This window comes from Heterodontus francisci, chromosome 18 (genome assembly GCF_036365525.1).
Source record: "Heterodontus francisci isolate sHetFra1 chromosome 18, sHetFra1.hap1, whole genome shotgun sequence".
Lineage (NCBI taxonomy): Eukaryota > Metazoa > Chordata > Chondrichthyes > Heterodontiformes > Heterodontidae > Heterodontus > Heterodontus francisci.
The window spans coordinates 44,088,160-44,107,953 of NC_090388.1; the positions used below are offsets into that span (position 1 = coordinate 44,088,160).

Here is a 19,794-nt window from a genome sequence, read left to right on the forward strand (position 1 = left end):
GTAGCAGATAGTGAAGGGGACTGTCAGAGAATACAGCAGAATATAGATAGATTGGAGAGTTGGGCAGAGAAATGGCAGATGGAGTTCAATCAGGGCAAATGCGAGGTGATGCATTTTGGAAGATCCAATTCAAGAGTGAACTATACAGTAAATGGAAAAGTCCTGGGGAAAATTGATGTCCAGAGAGATTTGGGTGTTCAGGTCCACTGTTCCCTGAAGGTGGCAACGCAGGTAAATAGAGTGGTCAAGAAGGCATACGGCATGCTTTCCTTCATCGGACGGGGCATTGAGTACAAGAGTTGGCAGGTCATGTTACAGTTGTATAGGACTTTGGTTCGGCCACATTTGGAATACTGCGTACAGTTCTGGTCGCCACATTATCAAAAGGATGTGGATGCTTTGGAAAGGGTGCAGAGGAGGTTCACCAGGATGTTGCCTGGTATGGAGGGCGCTAGCTATGAAGAGAGGTTGAGTAGATTAGGATTATTTTCATTAGAAAGACGGAGGTTGAGGGGGGACCTGATTGAGGTGTACAAAATCATGAGAGGTATAGACAGGGTGGATAGCAAGAAGCTTTTTCCCAGAGTGGGGGTTTCAATTACTAGAGGACACGAGTTCAAAGTGAAAGGGGAAAAGTTTAGGGGGGATATGCGTGGAAAGTTCTTTACGCAGAGGGTGGTGGGCACCTGGAACGCATTGCCAGCGGAGGTGGTAGATGCGGGCACGATGGAGTCTTTTAAGATGTATCTAGACAGATACATGAATGGGCAGGAAGAAAAGAGATACAGAAGCTTAGAAAATAGGCGACATGTTTAGAGAGAGGATCTGGATCGGCGCAGGCTTGGAGGGCCGAAGGGCCTGTTCCTGTGCTGTAATTATCTTTGTTGTTCTTTGCAGTCGAGGCCATTAAGTGGAAGCCATTAAATAGATGCAAGAAGGAGATAGATTTATTTCTTAATGCCAAAGGGATCAAGGGATATGGGGAAAAAGCGGGAACAGGGTACTGAATTAGATGATCAGCCATGATCTTTTTTGAATGGCCGAGCAGGCCCAAAGGGCTAAATGGCCTACTCCTGCTCCTATTTTCTATGTTTCTATGTTTCTACATCCATTACAATACTCTCTTTCTGTTGCTTCTACAAATAATTCAATAAGGTTGATTAAGCATGACCTTCCCTTTAGAAATCCATGCTGACTATTCTTTCTTTTTGGCTCTAGATGTTTTTCTTTACATCTTTGAGTAAAGATTTGCATGTCCTTCCTACGACCGACGTTAAGTAAACTGGTTTACAGTTCTCTGGACTTGTTCTATCTCCCTTTTTGAATAAAAAAGAAAGACTTGCATTTATATAGTGCCTTTCATGACCATAGGATGTCCCAAAGTGCTTTCCAGCCAGTATAGGAATAACATTAGCTGCTGCCAATCCACTGGCACTTTTACCTTTTCTAGTGAATTTTTATATTTTTATAAATATATTTATACTCTAATGCCACTGCTATTTCTTCCCTAGTTTCTTTGAGTATGCATGGATGCAATCCATCAGACACTAGGTTTTATCCTCCCTAAGTTTGGCTAGGTTTTGGAGTTTAAGAATTGGAAATTTTTGACAATACAAAAATGATATTTTTCACCTAACCACAAGAGAAGCAGATGCAAGATGTAAACTGCATAAGTAGGAATGGCTGCATAATTCTTTGCTGTAATCTGTAGGGATTAGATGGGTACTATCCGAGAAGTGTTTGCTGATTACTGGAAAGTAAATCATTTCAATGATCTCAGCTAACTGACCTGGTTGTTTAATTCTTTCCTGAATTAGTTGTTTGTTACAAAGATTCAGGCATACAGTATCAGAGGAAATCTAGCAACATAGATAGAAAGTTGGTTGAAGGACATGAAACACAGGGTGAGATTTGCTGGATGCATGGGCAGCATTAGGACTGAAACTCATGCAATTACACAGGGCACAAGCCAGTCAAGAGCTCCAAGCAGATCCAATGAATGGACATCAAAGCAATGGTAATAGCTGGTTCCTGATAATTTTATCAACTACTTTTATGTTACCTACTACAAACATGCCTTCTCATGATCATACATTTGAAAATTTGAAACCAGATTAAGCGAGCATTATTGAGTATCATTGCCTAGTAGAATGTCATTTTCCCCAAATCACCTTTAGCCCAGGTCTTCCATGTAAATGCCACTCCTGACTAAATGTTGCTTAGATTAGAAAATGGTTGGGATTGCTCTGGAAGTGTTGCTGGTTCCCCTTTTGGATTGGACTTGGGCATAGGGAGCTTGATATTGAAATTCTCTGCAGAATCAAAAGTAGATGATTTGACAAACAACAAGAAAAACTGTTGAAGCCTACTGAAATGCATAGACAGCTTACTGGAATGGATGGAAAGATGCAGATGCAATTTAACATCAAGCAGAATGATTTGATGCATTTTGGGAAGAAAAGCAAGGAATGGGAGTATATACAATGATACAAAGGGAATGGATGATCTTGAGGTAGAGAACATTGCTTCTTTTAAGGGAAAAGTAGATAAACATTTGAAGCAGAGGGAAATACATGACATTAAGATTAGTTTTGAACTGCAGTAGCAAAAAGTCGGGACAGACACAATAGGCCACATAACCTCCTTCTGTGCTGTCAGTTAATATGCGGTTATGCTTAGGGCGGCACAGTGGCGCAGTGGTTAGCACCACAGCCTCACAGTTCCAGCGACCTGGGTCCAATTCTAGGTACTGCCTGTGCGGAGTTTGCAAGTTCTTCCTGTGACCGCGTGGGTTTTCGCCGGGTGCTCCGGTTTCCTCCCACAGCCAAAGACTTGCAGGTTGATAGGTAAATTGGCCATTATAAATTGCCCCTAGTATAGGTAGGTGGTAGGGGAATTGAGGGAAGATGGGGTAGGAATATGGGATTAATGTAGGATTAGTATAAATGGGTGGTTGATGGTCGGCAGAGACTCGGTGGGCCAAAGGGCCTGTTTCAGTGCTGTATCTCTAAATAAATAAACGGCTCCAAGCTGCTGTGTCATTTGGACTGACTTATGTAACTTGCTGTAAAAAACTTATCTGTGAAAGAAGATATTTGTTAGTTTCATCAGTTATGGAAGTGCCTGACATAATTGTTACTAATCACCCTCTAAAGTGACATGGTACATCATGGCATTTCTATACAAAATCAGAGACTGTTGAACATGTTATTCCAGATGAATTTGTGCTCAAGATCATGATTTAGTTCACAGGGAGTGAAAGCATTTACCTATGGGAGTTGTGTTGGATAGTTACCTCCTTTAGATGAAAGTTGTAAGGTCCTCTATTGAATTGTTTATTGTTCCATAGGAGGTTCCATATAAAATACAGTAAATTTTGCAAAAGCAGCCATTATATTTTCTTGTTTAAAAATATTGTTTGCTTTGGGTTCTCACCCTTATGCCTGTATTATCTCATTCTGCTGTCTGGCTCAATTGGTTCTGCACCCAGTGGAAGTCCTGCCCTATGAACTGTAAAACACTGCTAATTAGTCTGGACATATGGTTAGAGCTGTGGTATGAAAAGAAGAAAAAGCACAATTACAGAATCCATATCTGGTTTTCCTGTTGTTTTTGTTAATATGGTAAATTTTAGAAACTTCTGAAGTGTCATTTAAGTGGTTTATGAAAATGCTGTCATTGCTGTTCATTTCTTAAGATGCTCATCCAAACTTAACTTGTGCTTTTTATTTTTCATTTTAAATCTTAAAAAAACTTCTTTTGGAATAGGATTTCACTTTGTTCATACTGGTGTATTTTTATTTTACATGAATCAACTTGCAAGACGAAAATTGTAAAAGAAATTGCAATTCAAAATGTTTATAATGTCTTGGCGAAGAAAATTCTGAAGGGGTTACTTTGTTTCTATCTGGTCCCTCATTTAAATTGAAATTATTAGGCCCAGGAGAATTCAGTGTTTTTATAAAAACATCCATTTTGTTGCTGGCATAGAAACCCATAAGTTTTGTCTTACTGACAAGAAATTTTCTTGTGCACCATGGAATGAAGTTAATTAAATGCTTAAGCAGAAGAGAATATTGCAATTTTTTTCCTACAACATTGCTATTTTTCCATATTCACTTTGATATTATACCAGAATTGGTTAGGTACCAAGGGTTAGTTGCATGGTTTACAAAGGAAGTATAATAAAGTAGTCATATAATTTTGTTTTGAAGTGCAATGACATGCTTTAACGAAATGTTCAATTTTAAGGGTATACTGGGGTCTGGATTTGCTCTCAAGGTTCAACAGAAACAGCGTCAAAAGCATTTCAGTCGGCAAATACCTGCTGCTGCCTCCCTCATTCAGGTATGCATTCCAAATATAATATCAAGGTATTGATGTCAACATGAGCCACAAGGAAATTGAAATTGTGCATTCTATTGTGGTTCAGTTAATAACAAAAGTATGTTGGTTAGGAATCTTTTTTGCTTGTACATCTGTCTTTAAAACCTGTTTCTCCCTAATCAAATTTAAAAAAAAAATCTAACTTTATCATGGTGGTTTTCTCCCATTTATTTAGTTGGTGTGGAACTTGAATCATATATATTCGTATAGTCTACAAGCTTTTCATCATTATGGGCTGCATAAGTGTGTACCTTGAAACTTTAGGAGGCACATACGGTGGGTGAATTTCTGCAGGAGTTCTCTTGCTCATCCACAGCAATTTCAACAGATGATCCACGGAAACTCAGAAAAACAATGTCAGTGATAATTTTCTGAGCATTCCATGGGCCTTTCGCCAAAGTTATAGAGGACAAGTGGATAGAAATCCAATGAAATGCAGCCCTATCAAGTTTAAATCCATGTATATGTAAATTTGCTTATCTCAAGTTGCTGGTACTAACAGATCTTAGTGTGCTGGTTTAGGATTCATGCAACGTGCAGCAACTTTGCTAAAAACAACTTCTAATTTTCAAACCTCTACAGCCACAAATTCAAACAGGGTAGACCAATAATTAAGAAATCTAAATGGAATTGAGTATTTTAGAGTGTGAGGCCTGGATTACGTAGACTTGAAAACCACACACTAGCCACTGCTGGCTATAATTTGGACATGGCTGTAATAGCATTTTTTTTGTGGCATTCCTCATGCTATGTAAGTTGTTGCAAAAGCAATGTAGGGGTGTACATTCCCATTGAAAGAATTTGGAAAGAAATTTCTAAGAGATCTTCGGACTGAATCAGAACTTACTTTTCATTTGTTCCAAGAAAATAACTTCTCTGCTGTTTTTAACACAATTGACTCATTGGTGCATAAATTCTAAATCAGAACATAAAAAGCTGTATTAGTGTTCTGACATTACAGAAGATAAAGATTAAATAATGTTAAATTTAAGAAAGAAAACGTTAGGTCATACATTTACATGCTTTATTTGCTAAATAAACAACCTCTTAAATACAATAGAGTCATAGAGTTATACAGCACAGAAACAGGACCTTCGGCCCATCGTGTCCCTGTCGGCCATCAAGCACCTATCTATTCTAATCCCATTTTCCAGCACTTGGCTCGTAGCCTTGTATGCTATGGTGTTTCAAGTGCTCATCTAAATACTTCTTAAATATTGTGAGGGTTCCTGCCTCTACCAGCCCTTCAGGCAGTGTGTTCCAGATTCCAACCATCCTCTGGGTGAAAAACATTTTCCTCAAATCCCCTCTAAACCTCCTGCCACTTACCTTCAATCTATGCCCCCTAGTTATTGACACCTCAGCTAAGGGAAAACGTTTTTTGCTATCTACACTATCTATGCCCCTCATAATTTTGTATACCTCAGTCAGGTCCCCCCTCAGCCTTCTCTGCTCTAAGGAAACCACCCTAGCCTATCCAGTCTCTCTGCATAGCTGAAATGCTCCAGCCCAGGCAACGTCCTGGTGAATCTCCTCTGCACCCTCTCCAGTGCAATCACATCCTTCCTATAGTGTGGCGACCAGAACTGTACACAGTACTCCAGCTGTGGCCTGCGGTATTTCAGGAAAACATTGGAAAGTTTATTTTGTTATCTTCTTTTGATGCACTACTCCACCATTACCTTTGTGAAAATGTAGTGGTAATGTCACTGGACTAGCAATCCAGAGCCCAGGCTAATACTCTGGGGACATGGGTTTGAATCCCACCACGGCAGATGGTGAAATATGAATTCAATTAATAAATCTGGAATTGAAAAGCTAGTCTAATGATGACCATGAAACCATTGTCGATTGTTGTAAAAATCCATCTGGTTCACTAATGTCATTTAGGGAAGGAAATCTGCCGTCCTTGCCTGGTCTGGCCTACATGTGACTCCAGACCCCAGCAATGTGGTTAACTCTTAAAATGCCCTCTGAAATGGCCTAGTAAGCCACTCAGTTCAAGGGCAATTAGGGATGGGCAATAAATGCTGGCCTAGCCAGCGACACCCGCATCCCACAAATGAATTTACAAAATGACATCTTGCTGTCTGGCTCCTCATTCAAAAGCATTGAGTGGTGTGAAGTTCTTGTACTTGCACAGCATACACGAACTAAACTCACACAGCAAGTTAAGTCAAGTCATTTCAAGTCTATGTACCGTTTTATATCCTTTAAACAAAGTGATGTGCTAATTGCTGTCAGTCAACCTCTCTGGCACTGAAATAAACTATTACAAGTGTGGAGTCTCATGGAGATTTAAAGAAAACCTGATGTTTTACTTTGTCTCTGTTTTTTCTCTCTTAATCCAATCTTTCTTTTCCTTTATATCTCTCTCTGTACCTGATTTGACATTGAATTCACCATTCTAACTTTCACATTGTTGTTCAGAGGTTACAGTGTTAATTTCACAGTCCTTCAATCTGATTGGTTAAAGAGATGCACAGTTGCTTGCCCTGTTCACTCATATCCCAGATGCCCTATAGTCTTGTCCTTTCCATATCCCATTCCAGCAACTTACAGTGCAAAACATCATGCAGGTTAAGCAGGCATGGACAAGTTTAATGGTGGATACTGTGCATTGATTGATTGCAAGAATTTTTGGGGCATTATTTTATCCTGAAAGATTTTCATTGCAAAATTCAATCTGTAGCACCCGTGTTTGGGCACTATAAGGTCCAAAATGGCATCTGTGGCACATGCACACACTCTTCTGCTGAAAGCGTTAGCACGTATGCAGTGAGCATCCACCTGAAGTATGCAGATCATGATGTCAATGTGTGTCTAATGCTGATTTGATGCCAGCACTGACATTTTGGAGCACAAGGCTCCAGCTAACACCCTTTCTTAATCATGCATTTTATTTTTTTATTTGTTCAAGGGATGTGGGCGCTGCTGGCTAGGCCACCATTTATTGCCCATCCCTAATTGCCCTTGAACTGAGTAGCCATTTCAGAGGGCATTTTAAAAGTCAACCACATTGCTGTGGATCTGGAGTCACATGTTGGCCAGCCCAGGTAAGGATGACAGAATTCCCTAAAGGACATTAGTGAATCAGATGGGTTTTTACAACAATCAACATGATTTCATGGTTACACTGGACTAGCTTTTTAATTCCAGATTTATTAATTGAATTCAAATTTCACCAGCTGCCATGGTGGGACTTGAACCCATGTCCCCAGAGCATTAGCCAGGGCCTCTGGGCTGCCAGTCCAGTGACATTACCACTATGCCACCGCCTTCCCATGGAAATGAATCCAGCAGCACTAAGGAACCCCCAGCAGTGTTATTTAAAGGGACAAGCAATTACTTTTAGATTAGTTGCTGATTGATTTTTACTGGCTGTTGTGATTCTACAATTGTTTGGTACTTTCCAGAGTTCTTTAAAGTTGCTAAGGTGTACAGGGATTGGTGTGACAGGTGCTGAAGGACTTGATCCTGGTTTGAAGGCTTCTGAACAAATCAGTTGCTCCCAGACATGGGTGCAGTAGTAGGCATTTGCCTTGGAATACAGCATGATGCAGAATGAGGAGAAGCAACACAGAACAGGGAAAGCAGCTAGAAGCAGGAGGACGGGAAGAAGAGCTCACAGCAGGAGGCCAAATCTGGCCAGGATGTTCAGGGAGCAATTCTCCTCCCTGAACCTCAGCAAGGAACAGTGCATAAGCTGTTTGCATTTCAGTAAGGACATCCTCACTGAAATCTGCCATCTGCTACAGCCACAAATACAACCTCAGTGCAGGACCAGGGCCAAGTTGCCACTGGTTGTGAAGGTGACTGTGGCCATGAATTTGTATACACCTTGCTCCTTCCAGGCTGAAGCGAGAAATATTTGCAACATCCTGCAGTTGCCATCAACTTTTGCATGAGGGAGCTCTCTGACATTCTCTATTTGAAGACAGCTGACTATATTTCATTCTCTCTTACCAGAGAGCAGCAGGTGGAGTGAGCACACGGCTTTGTGAGGGTTGCAAGCATCCCCATGATGCAGGGTGCCATTGACTGGATCACATGTTGCTTTGTGGGTGCATGTCAACTCAGAGATAGACCACAACCTAAAGAGATTCCACCCCTCAATGTCCAGTTGATGTGTGACCATACGCAACGAATCTTGCAGGTTAATGCCCGATGAACTGACATCAGAGAAATAAAAGCTCCATGGGAAAAATGATCCATCCATGGCTAACCAAAGAGGTTAAGGATAGTATTACATTAAACAAAGATGCTTATAATGATGCCAAAAAGAGTAGTAAATCTGAGGATTGGGAGACTTTTAGAAACCAACAAAAGATGACCAAAAAATTGATAAAGGGGACAAAATAGAATATGATCGTAAACTAGCAAGAAATATAAAACAGATGTTCAGGGTTTCTACAGGTATGTAAAAAGGAAGAGAATAGCGAAAGTAAATGTGGGCTCCTTAGTGACTGAGACAGGAGAAATTATAAGGGGGAATAAGGAAATGCCAGAGGTATTAAAACAAATATTTTGTATCTGTCTTCACAGTAGAAGACACAACGAAACATAACAAAAATGGTGAAGAACCAAGGGTCTAATGAAAATGAGGAACTTAAAGTATTTAACATTAATAATTAAACTAGAGGTAAACCATCCTTCCTCATAGGTAAACTATCCCTCCTCGTTTTTCTTGACCTGTCTGCAGCCTTTGACATGGTCGACTACACCCTCTTCCTCCAATGCTTCTCTGCTGTCCTCCAGCTGGGTGGGACTGCTCTTGTCTAGTTCCATTCTTATCTATCTAATGGTGGCTAGTGTATCACTTGCAATGGCTTCGCTGCCTGCTCCTGCACCATTACTTCTGGGTATCCCAAGGATTTATCCTTGGCCCCCTCCTATTTCGTATCTACATGCTGCCCCTCGGCAACATCGTCCAAAAGCACAGCTTTAGTTTCCACATGTGCACTAATAACACCCAGCTCTCCCACACCACCACTTCTCTCAACTCCTCCACTGTTGTTAAATTATCAGACTGCTTATCAGATATCCTGGGCTGGATTTTATGTTGGGTGGTCGGGAGCTGGCCACCAACGTAAAAGTCGGTGCCGAACCTGCTTCCGCCTAGCCTGGGATCCGTCCCGCATTTTATGGGTCCCCAGTCTTTAATTATTTCGAGGCGGGACTTCCACCCGCTTGAGGGAGGAAGTCCCGCCTCATTGAGCTGCCAGCCGATCAGCTGGCCGGCAGCTCTTAGTCCCTGCAGCGCCATCGGGAATGGTGGCCACTGCTGGGACTGCAGCCCAGCGGATGGCAGATGAAGACATGGAGCCGGAATTTCAGGTGAGTTTTGGTTGCCTCGCTGGGGGTAATCGGTCGGGTCCCAGCGAGGCAAGAGTGGTCGTTTGGGGGGAAGGGGGTGCATGTTCGGTCCTGGGGGTAGTTGGGGAAGTGGGAGCAGCCCTCAATCAGGCACCCTGTGCCCGATTTACAGGGCTCACCCCCAGGGCACTGAGAAGCCGCCAGCTTTTACCTGGGGGCCTTTCCTGGCTCCAGGACGCCCAGTTGCCATGCGTAAAATCCACGTGGAGCTGGGCGAAGGCCCTTAAGTGGCCGTTAATTGGCAACTTAAGGTCCTTGATTGGCCTGGGGCAGGCAGACCATTTTTCTTCTCCCCCTGCCCTATGTAAAGTGGGGCGGAGGTGGGAGTGGGTTGGGATGGCCTCCTGGAGCCTCCCGCTCCATTTTACGCCACCACCCGTCCCTCCACCCATTCCCCCCCACCACCATCCGGCTCGTTTGAGTGGTATAAAATTTCAGCCCCTGTCCTGGATGAGCAGAAATTTTCTCCAAATAAATATTGGGAAGACTGAAACCATAAACCGTAAACTTGATGTCATCCAAATCTCTGCTGCTCATGTCCTAACTCACACCAACTCCTGTTCACCAATCACTTCTGTGCTTGATGACCTACATTGGTTCCCCATCAAGCAACATCTTGATTTTGAAATTCTCATCCTTGTTTTCAAATCTCTCGATGGCCTTGCCCATCCCTATCTCTGTAATCTCCTCCAGCCCCACAACCCTCTGAGATTTCTGCACTCATCTAATTCTGGCTGCTTCTGCATCCCCGATTTTAATTGTTCCATCTTTGGTGATCATACATTCACTTGCCTAGGCTTTAAGTTATGGAATTCCCTTGCAACACCTCTCTGCCTCTCTACCTCGCTTTCCTCTTTTATGACCTTAAAACCTATCTCTATGACCAAGCTTTTGGTCATCTGATCTAATATCTCCTATGTGGCTCAGTGTCATATTTTGCTTTATAAGGCACCTGGGAAGTGCGTTGGGGTGTTTTATTAAATTTAAGGCACAATAAAAATATAAGTTTTTGTTGTAGTGAAGAAAATGTACTGCAGAAATTAATAGAACTAAAAACCACCAAATTCCCAGATGTCATGGCCTACATCCTAGGGTTCTAAAAGAACTGGCTGCAGGGATAATGGATGCATTGGTTGTGGTCTTCCAAAGTTTCCTAGATTCTGGAATCATCCCAGTGGATTGAAAAGATTGTAACCCTGCTATACAAGAAAGGAGGATGGACTAAACAGGGAATACAGGCCAGTTAGCCTGACATCAGTTGTCAAAAATTGATGGAATCCATTAATAAGGAAGTAGTAACAGGGCACTTAGAAAATCATAATATGATTAGGCAGAGTCAACATGGCTTTATGAAAGGGAAATTATGTTTGGCAAATCTATTAGAGTATTTTGAGGATGCAACTTGTAGGATAGATAAAGGGAGATCAGTAGATGTAGTATATTTGGATCTTGAAAAGGCATTCAATAAGGTGCCACAAAAATAAGGGCTCATGGAGTTGGAGGTAATATATCAGCATGGATAGAGGATTGGTTAAAGACGAAAGCAGAGAGCAGGAATAAACAGGTCATTTTCAGCTTGGCAGGCTGTTATTACCAGAGTACTGCAGGCATCTGTGCTTGAGTCTCAGCTATTTACAATCTACATTAATAGCTTAGATGAAGGTACCAAAAATAATGTATCCAAGTTTGCTGATGATACATTGAAACATAGAAAATAGGAGCAGGAGTAGGCCATTCAGCCCTTCAAGCCTGCTCCGCCATTCATTATGATCATGGCTAATCATCCAACTCAGTAACCTGTTCTCGCTTTCGCCCCATACCCTTTGATCCCTTTCGACCCAAGAGCTATATCTAACTCCTTCTTGAAAACATACAATGTTTTGGCCTCAACTGCTTTCTGTGGTAGCGAATTCCACAGGGTCACCACTCTCTGGGTGAAGAAATTTCTCCTCATCTCAGTCCTGAAAGGTTTACCCCATATCCTTAGACTATGACCCCTGGTTCTGGACTCCCCCACCATTGGAACATCCTTCCTGCATCTACCTTGTCAAGTCCTGTTAGAATTTTATAGGTTTCTATGAGATCCCCCCTCACTCTTCTGAACTCCAGCGAATATAATCCTAACCGTCTCAATCTCTCCTCATAAGGCCTTCCAGCCCTTACAAATGTTTCCTTTTTCTTTTTGACTAGGCTCACAATATCCCGTGTTATCCAAGCTTCCCGAAACTTGCCAAACTTGTCTTTCTTCCTCACAGGAACATGCTGGTCCTGGATTCTAATCAGCTGACGTTTGAAAGACTCCCATATGTCAGATGTTGATTTACCCTCAAACAGCCGCCCCCAATTTAAATTCTTCAGTTCCTGCCTAATATTGTTATAATTAGCCTTCCCCCAATTTAGCACCTTCAACCGAGGAATAATCCTTATCCACAAGTACCTTAAAACTTATGGAATTATGGTCACTGCTCCCGAAATGCTCCCCCACTGAAACTTCGACCACCTGGCCGGGCTCATTCCCCAATACCAGGTCCAGAATGGCCCCATCCCTAGTTGGACTATCTACATACTGTTTCAAGAAGCCCTCCTGGATGCTCCTCACAAATTCTGCCCCATCCAAGCCCCTAGCACTAAGTGAGTCCCAGTCAATATTGGGGAAGTTAAAATCACCCACCACTACAACCCTGTTACCTTTACATCTTTCCAAAATCTGTCTACATATCTGCTCCTCTACCTCCTGCTGGCTGTTGGGAGGCCTGTAGTAAACCCCCAACATCGTGACTGCACCCTTCCTATTCCTGAGCTCCACCCATATTGCCTCGCTGCATGACCCCTCTGAGGTGTCCTTCCGCAGTACAGCTGTGATATTCTCCTTAACCAGTAATGCAACTCCCCCACCCCTTTTACATCCCCCTCTATCCCGCCTGAAGCTTCTAAAGCCTGGAACATTTAGCTGCCAATCCTGCCCTTCCCTCAACCAAGTCTCTGTAATAGCAACAACTTCATATTTCCAAGTACTAATCCAAGCTCTAAGTTCATCTGCCTTACCTGTTATACTTCTCGCATTGATTCTCGATTCAGAAATATCCAATTTCTCCAAAGGAATTACCTGTTTTTGTTTAACTTGTAGCAGAATTAATCTTTAGATCTTGCTTGATGTTCCTCAACCAGCTAGATTCAGATTGTTCAATCCACTTGTCCTTTTATCATTTTGAGCATACACTAGAAAATTCGGTCGGTTAGACACTAGACATCTGCTGTCTCTTTAATTGTAGGCTGTGAAGACATTGTTCCCTGGCTACTTAGCTATGCTTTGTCAGCAAACAGTGTTGTGTACAATACTAAAATGAGCTACACAGTTCATTATGTGTAAAATGTGCAATGTGCAAGGTGGATTGTACAGAACATAAGAAACAGCAAAGAAGGACTAAAAGATTGATAAGGAGGGAAAAATTAGCATACGAGAGAAAGCTAGCTGGAAATATAAAAACAGATTGTAAGAGTTTCTTATAGATATTTTAAAAAGAACAGAGTTAGCAAAGTGAGCGTTGGTCCTATAGAAAATGAGTCTGGGGAATTACTAATGGAAAATAAAGAGATTTCAGCTGAATTGAACAGGTATTTTGCATTGGTCTTCACCATAGAGGATACAAGTAACATCCCAGAAATAGCTGTAAATCAGCAAATGGAAGGGAGGGAGGAACTGAAGGAAATTACCATCACCAGGGAAGTGGTACTGAGCAAATTGTTGGAGCTGCGGGCTGACAAGTCCCCAGTCCTGATGGACTTCATCCTAGGCTGTTAAAAGAAGTGACTAGTGAGATAGTTGATGCGTTGGTTTTAATTTTCCAAAATTCCCTAGATTCGGGGAAAGTTCCATTAGATTGGAAAATAGTGAATGTAACTCCTTTATTCAAAAAGGGAGGGAGACAGAAAGCAGGAAATTACAGGTCAGTTAGCTTAACATAGGGAAAATGTTAGAAGCTATTATTAAAGACGTTATAGCAAGGCACTTAGAAAAATTCAAGGAAATCAGGCAGAATCAGGTTTTGCGAAAGGGAAATCATGTCTAACCAATTTATTGGAGTTCTTTGAAGGAGTGACACGTGCTGTGGATAAAGGTGTGGATGTACTGCACTAAGATTTCCAGAAGGCATTTGATAAGGTGCCACATCAAAGGTTATTGCAGAAAATAAAAGCTCATGGTGTAGAGGGTTTTGGCATGGATAAAAGATTGGCTAACCAACAGGAAACAGAGAGTAGGCATAAATGTGTCATTTTCTGTTTGGCAAGATATAATGAGTGGTGTGCCACAGAGATCAGTGCTGGGGTCTCAACCTTTTACAATTTATATAAATAACTTGGATGGAGGGACCAAAGGTATGGTTGCTAAATTTGCTGATGATACAAAGATAGGTAGGAAGTTGTGAAGAGGACATAAGGAGGCTACAAATGGATATCGATAGTTAAGTGAGTGGGCAAAGATCTGGCCAATGGAGTATAATGTGGGAAAATGTGAAATTGTCCATTTTGGCAGGAAGAATAAAAAAGAAGCATATTATCTAAATGGTGAGATATTGCCGATCTCTGAGATGCAGAGGGATCTTCGTGTCCTCGTGTGTGAATTGCAAAACGTTAGTATGCAGGTACAGCAAGTAATTAGGAAATCTAATAGAATGTTATCATTTATTGCAAGGGGAATTGAATACAAAAGTAGGGAGATTATGCTTCAGTTGTATAGGGCATTGGTGAGAACACACTGGAGTACTGTGTACAGTATTGGTCTCCTTATTTAAGGAAGGATGTAGATCCATTGGAAGCAGTTCAGAGAAGGTTTATTAGACTAATGTAATGGGTGGTTGTCGCATGAGGAAAGGTTGGACAGGCTAGGCTTGTATCTGCTGGAGTTTAGAAGAGTTAAGAAGCGACTTGATTGAAAGATATAAGATCCTGAGGGGTCTTGACAGGGTGAATATGGAAAGAATGTTTCCCCTTGTGGGAGAATCTAGAACGAGGGATCACTATTTAAAAATAACGGATCGCCCATTTAAGGAGAATTTCTTTCTCTGAGGGTCGTGACTCTTTGGAACTCTTCCTTAAAAAGTGGTGGAAGCAGAGTCTTTGAATATTTTTAAGGCAGAGGTAGATAGATTCTTGATAAGCAAGGGGGTGAAAGGTTATGGGGTTAGGTGGGAATGTGGAGTTTAGGCTACAATCAGATCAGCCATGATCTTGTTGAATGGTGGAGCAGGTTTGAAGGGCCGAGTGGCCTACTCCTGCTCCTAATTTGTATGTTCGTATATTCTCATGAAGGTAGCCACCACTTCCACCCTGGAAAGGATGGGTTCCAAGCTTTGCACAAAGACTATGCCAAGTTGGTGCTGGCCTAAGTCCTCATCTGATCCCTCAGTAGCAGACATCATGTGCAACCTCACCCCCCGGGAATCTGGCACTACCCTTTCCCTCTGCCCTGGCTGCAGCCTACTCATGTCCAGTGCCTTGTGCAGATACTGTCTCTATGCTACCCTCTAAAGTACGTGCAGTGCTAGTATTTGAACTGGTGGCTGTGAGTGTGAGATTGAGTGACGGAATTACATCAACATCAGTCTCTTCTTCCTCTGGCACTTCACACTCCCATGCCATTGCCTGGCTAGATGGCAGTTCTTGGGCATCTGAAAGGAGGTAGGTAGGGTTGCAGTGAGGGAACTACGGGTAAAGTAAGAGATGCATGTTTACACAATCTGCAGCTTGTAAATTGGAGCTGATTGTGGGATGAGGGGGAATTAGGATGTGAGAAGGTGCAATTAGGTAGGAACATACCGTCATCTTCGATGGTTTCAGCCCCACTGCTGGCTGTGACCTCAGTCATGGCCACAACAGTGACTGCCAGCTCCTCCATGAGAGTGAAGACATATAGTCGTGCCTGACCCCTGCCAGTTAGGTGTTGCTGTCTGGTGTTATGCGCCACCCTATACTGCAAGACAGTGTGTCACTGAGTGTGGTGTGATGTGCCCGTTATAGTTGAATATCTGACAGTGCTTGAAAGCTGAGAGATGTGGGTGTGAGGCTTGCAGCAATGCTAAGTATGATAAGGAGATGTGAAGCTATGGATGTTAGGTATGAGTTGTGGTTATAGAGAATGTCGGTAGGTGAGGGGAGGTGCTTGGTGAATGGAGTAGTGTATGAGGCTAATGGTTCACTTCTAAGGCTGTAGCATTTGAAGATGCATTCATTGACCTTGACTACTTGTGTGAGGTCATCAAACTTTTTCTTGCGCTGCATCCAGGTCCTTGGGGCTAGATTGCTTACATTGACAGCAATGGCTATCTGCTCCCATTTCCTTCTCAGTGTCAGTCTAGCGGGCCTTCTGACCACCTGTGAGTAGAGGACCTCTCTCCTTCTGTTCATCTCTTGCATCAAGGCCTCCAGTGGTGCATCTGAGAACCTTGGCGTCTGCTCTCTGCCCTTTTGCTCCATTTTTTCTCTTCTTCCTGCTCAGACTCTCTTCTCCAGCCAATTTCAGCACCTGCTGCAGTCAGAATGCACCTCCCCTTTAAGAGGTGCAGGCTGGCTTTAAGTAATGTAGGCTAGCTTTAAATGATATTAGCCTCGCATGCACCTGGGCCACCTACTGAGGTGTGCATCCATTCAGCAGCGTGTCTAGTGCTGGACTGCACACTACTGTCATTTAAATTAGCAGGCAGCACAAGGTTTGTGTGCTGCCTGCATCAGGATGAATGGACATGGGTTAATCTTGCATTGCAATCCACGCACCAGTTTTCAAGCCTTATCTGCTTTTTTTCCCCTAAGTCTCCAGTGGTATCAACCATGTTGATAAAGGAAAGTAAAGTAAAATCAACATTGTAAAACTTTCCCTCTCTAAATCTGCTGTCATGTTTCTAGATTTTTTCTTACAATTTTCCTACCGAAGGATCTCAATATAAATTATTTTAAAATGTGCTTTTAAGTTAAAGCTTGCTTTAAAAAGGTTAAATTCATGATACAGGAGAAGTGGCAGTATGTATTCTCTGCATCTAACATTTGGAGACAATGGAATCTAACTTAATATTTCAGCAACCATTCACATTCACTGCTGATTTGTCAACCTACTCACTTGCACTTAGCAAAGGTTATTGCCAAGTTCGTTGGTTGAACTCCATTCTTTGGTGGAAGGGGTGGTCAGATTTTTACAAAAGGCTGAAAAGAGTAAAATGCTCCTGGAACCATTTTGATTTCATGATCTACTTGATGGGACTTTGTCCCTCTCCTGCTCATTAAGACGACATCCAGATTGGATGCCCTAGATTTGGCTGTCAGCCTTATTCTTGTTGTCTGCTTCTTCTCAGGTTGACCTGCTTAGACAACAGCAGATTTCATATCCTGTTGCTGTACCAGGTGTCCGCCTCTCTTCCAGCTATTTTCTGCCTTCTCTCCATTCCTTACTCCTGCTCTCCCAGTCTGGCATTCATTCTGGGAGTATTTGGTGCTTAACTCCAATGTTTTCATGCTTTTTCTGACCCCCCCCAGACACTTGGGGTGTTGCAGGCTCTTTTATAGAGCCTCTATGCCTTACAGGATTTCAATTATCCAATCACACAATTTACAGCAGGTTTAGTGCTACGACATCATGACAGGCAGTATTCCCTCCCCTCGTCACTACCATTGGAATTTTGGGTCACAAACATTTGCTTAGAAAGGTTATGTGGTGAGAGGTAACATAATTATAACCCAGAAAAGACAAAACTCATAGTTGATGTTTTTTTTTGACTCCTGTTTTACTCTGATGAAGTGTCAAGGCAATTGCTTCATCGAGCAACCCAGATAATGGCACCTGGGCCATTTTAGCAGCTAATCTGGAGTATTTGAGCTGTGAAAATTCACCACTGGCTGAATATGCAGTAATAAACTGAATTGAAAAAGGCAAAAAAATTATCATTTTTTTTAGGTGATTTAAATCAAGCTGGAAGGTGAATTTAGTTGTTTATGCTAACCATAGAAAGCTCCTGTTTTCTTCAATTTAGCACCAAATGCAGTTTAAACAGTTTTTCTCCTGCAAAAGTAAAGCATTAAAGGTAATCTTTTTGGAAACTGTATGATTGATGAACTATTGAGCATTTTATGAAGTAAATTTTGATTACTGAAATTTTGTTTATTAAAGACTGTGAAGTCAATAAATGCAAAGTACTTTAACATAAGAACTTGAAGGCGAGAACCAGCTGATGATGGGAAAAAGTGGTGGGAAAATGCCTGAAGGCCAAAGTGGACAAGTCAAGGGCAGAAGCTGATAGGTGGGATTGTACTAGGCAGTTAACAAGGCCATGGTTAGTTTAGGCCTCTTTCTCCTTAAGCCTACTCCCTCACCAGAATCCAGCAACCCTCTAATATCGCTAGACTATGGGTTCTTGTTCTATGCGGCCCTACCTATGATTTTCATCCCTGTTCCCAGGATCCACACCTTCCAGTGCTTCCAAGATCCATACCTCCCCAGAATCTGTCTGAAAGCATTGCAAGACCTTGAGCCCATATTCCTAGAGCCCAGGCCTCTTCCCAGTACTCCCAGATCCCAGGGTCTGTCAGTATCTTTGATAATTCTATCTAGTATAAGACCCCTGTTCTTAATAAACCTCCATTCATTATGAACATCCCATGGTACATCAGCTAATATTGTAATATATAAACATAAAACTGGCTACATCAATAAAGTGTGGAGAATCATGGTTAATGTAAACACTGTTTTTCACCAAATTTGAAACCTGGCACATAGTGGGCAGAATTTTCAAGTTGAGACAGAGGCCGGACTGGAGGCAGGAAGGCTGGAAAACTGGCATTGGAGAGCGGTGTGAAGGTTTGCCGGCATGTTCCCACCTCTGGCCTATTTTGGTAGAGGCAGCTTCGGGGGTGGGGGTGATGGCTAACCACCTGAAAGCAGCATGTAGACTATTAAGGCAATTAAAGGGCCTATTAAGGCCAATGTTCTGAAGCTGACAGGAATTTTCCAGTTGGCCAGTGGGCCCCCCCATAGTGGCCAAAGCCCGGCCGATGCATGGAGACAGCTTCACGGCAGCAGACCAGGGGCCTAGTGCGTCAACATAATTTTAAACAACGCCCGCAGCCGACATACCAAGATGGCCACAGCTGCGGCCATAGGCTGGCCTGTGAAGGAGCTCTCCCTCCACAATGGTGGTCACACAGCTATGGCCACTTTTTGTTTTTAAAGTTTTTAAAACATCTTCAGAGGGCGCCTCCATCTTGAGGCGCCCTCTCTTTCACCTACCTACATTGGCAGCTCCCACCTCTGCCGATGGAGCTGCCGATGTGTCAGTGCTGGAGGGCCTCCTATTGGCCCTTCAGCCTCCAGACTCTTCCCTCCAACCTTAATTAGATGGGGCTCCCAGAGGAAGCCACTTACTTGGCTGCTTCCTCAATAATCACCGTCTGGGTCCCGCGCCAGCATGTGTAGGTTACCGACCCGCATTTCATCCTGATGGCAGGATCGGGACCCACAAACGAAAATTCAGCCCATTAAGTCAGAACCTCCTTGTTTCATACATTCAGTTTTTGTACTTGAAATGTGTGACCTGGTTCACTTTCTGCACACCTCATAGTTCAGCTTCATGTATATTTCTTTGAAAATGTTATCTCCTCATTTTTGGAAGTGTTCTCCACTAATCAAGAACTTTTACAGTACAGATCACAGCTATTATTTTTACATGCTACATTTTGAGGTCTCAACTGTATTTATTGTTCTGAAGGCCTTATGATTCATGAAAATTCGAGTATCAAAGCAATTCTGCAAATGTTAATTTCACTCCTGCTATGTTATTTTCAGTTGCTGTCCAAAGTACATATTTGGTGATGAAGTAATTCTGAAGATTCATGATGTTGTTCACAGACTCCTTTTTTCTTAAAACTGTGCCTCTCTTTTGTTGTAATTGCCACTGCTGGTTTCTCACTCACTCTTTATCTCTGCCTGTCTTTGGGAGAAAATTGGGGAAAAAGTTAAAAATAATGCAAAATAGGTGTGAAATCTAACCT

General features: G+C 42.4%; 1 protein-coding gene across 1 annotated transcript in view; it reads left to right on the forward strand.

Moving 5' to 3' along the window:
* The window catches only part of kcnq1.2 (potassium voltage-gated channel, KQT-like subfamily, member 1.2), a 1,015,894-nt gene that overhangs the window by 195,105 nt on the left and 800,995 nt on the right, over nt 1–19,794 (forward strand). Inside the window, exon 9 of the mRNA XM_068050636.1 lies at nt 4,252–4,347. Coding sequence (XP_067906737.1) covers nt 4,252–4,347 — 96 coding nt within the window. The remainder of the gene's footprint in view (nt 1–4,251; nt 4,348–19,794) is intronic.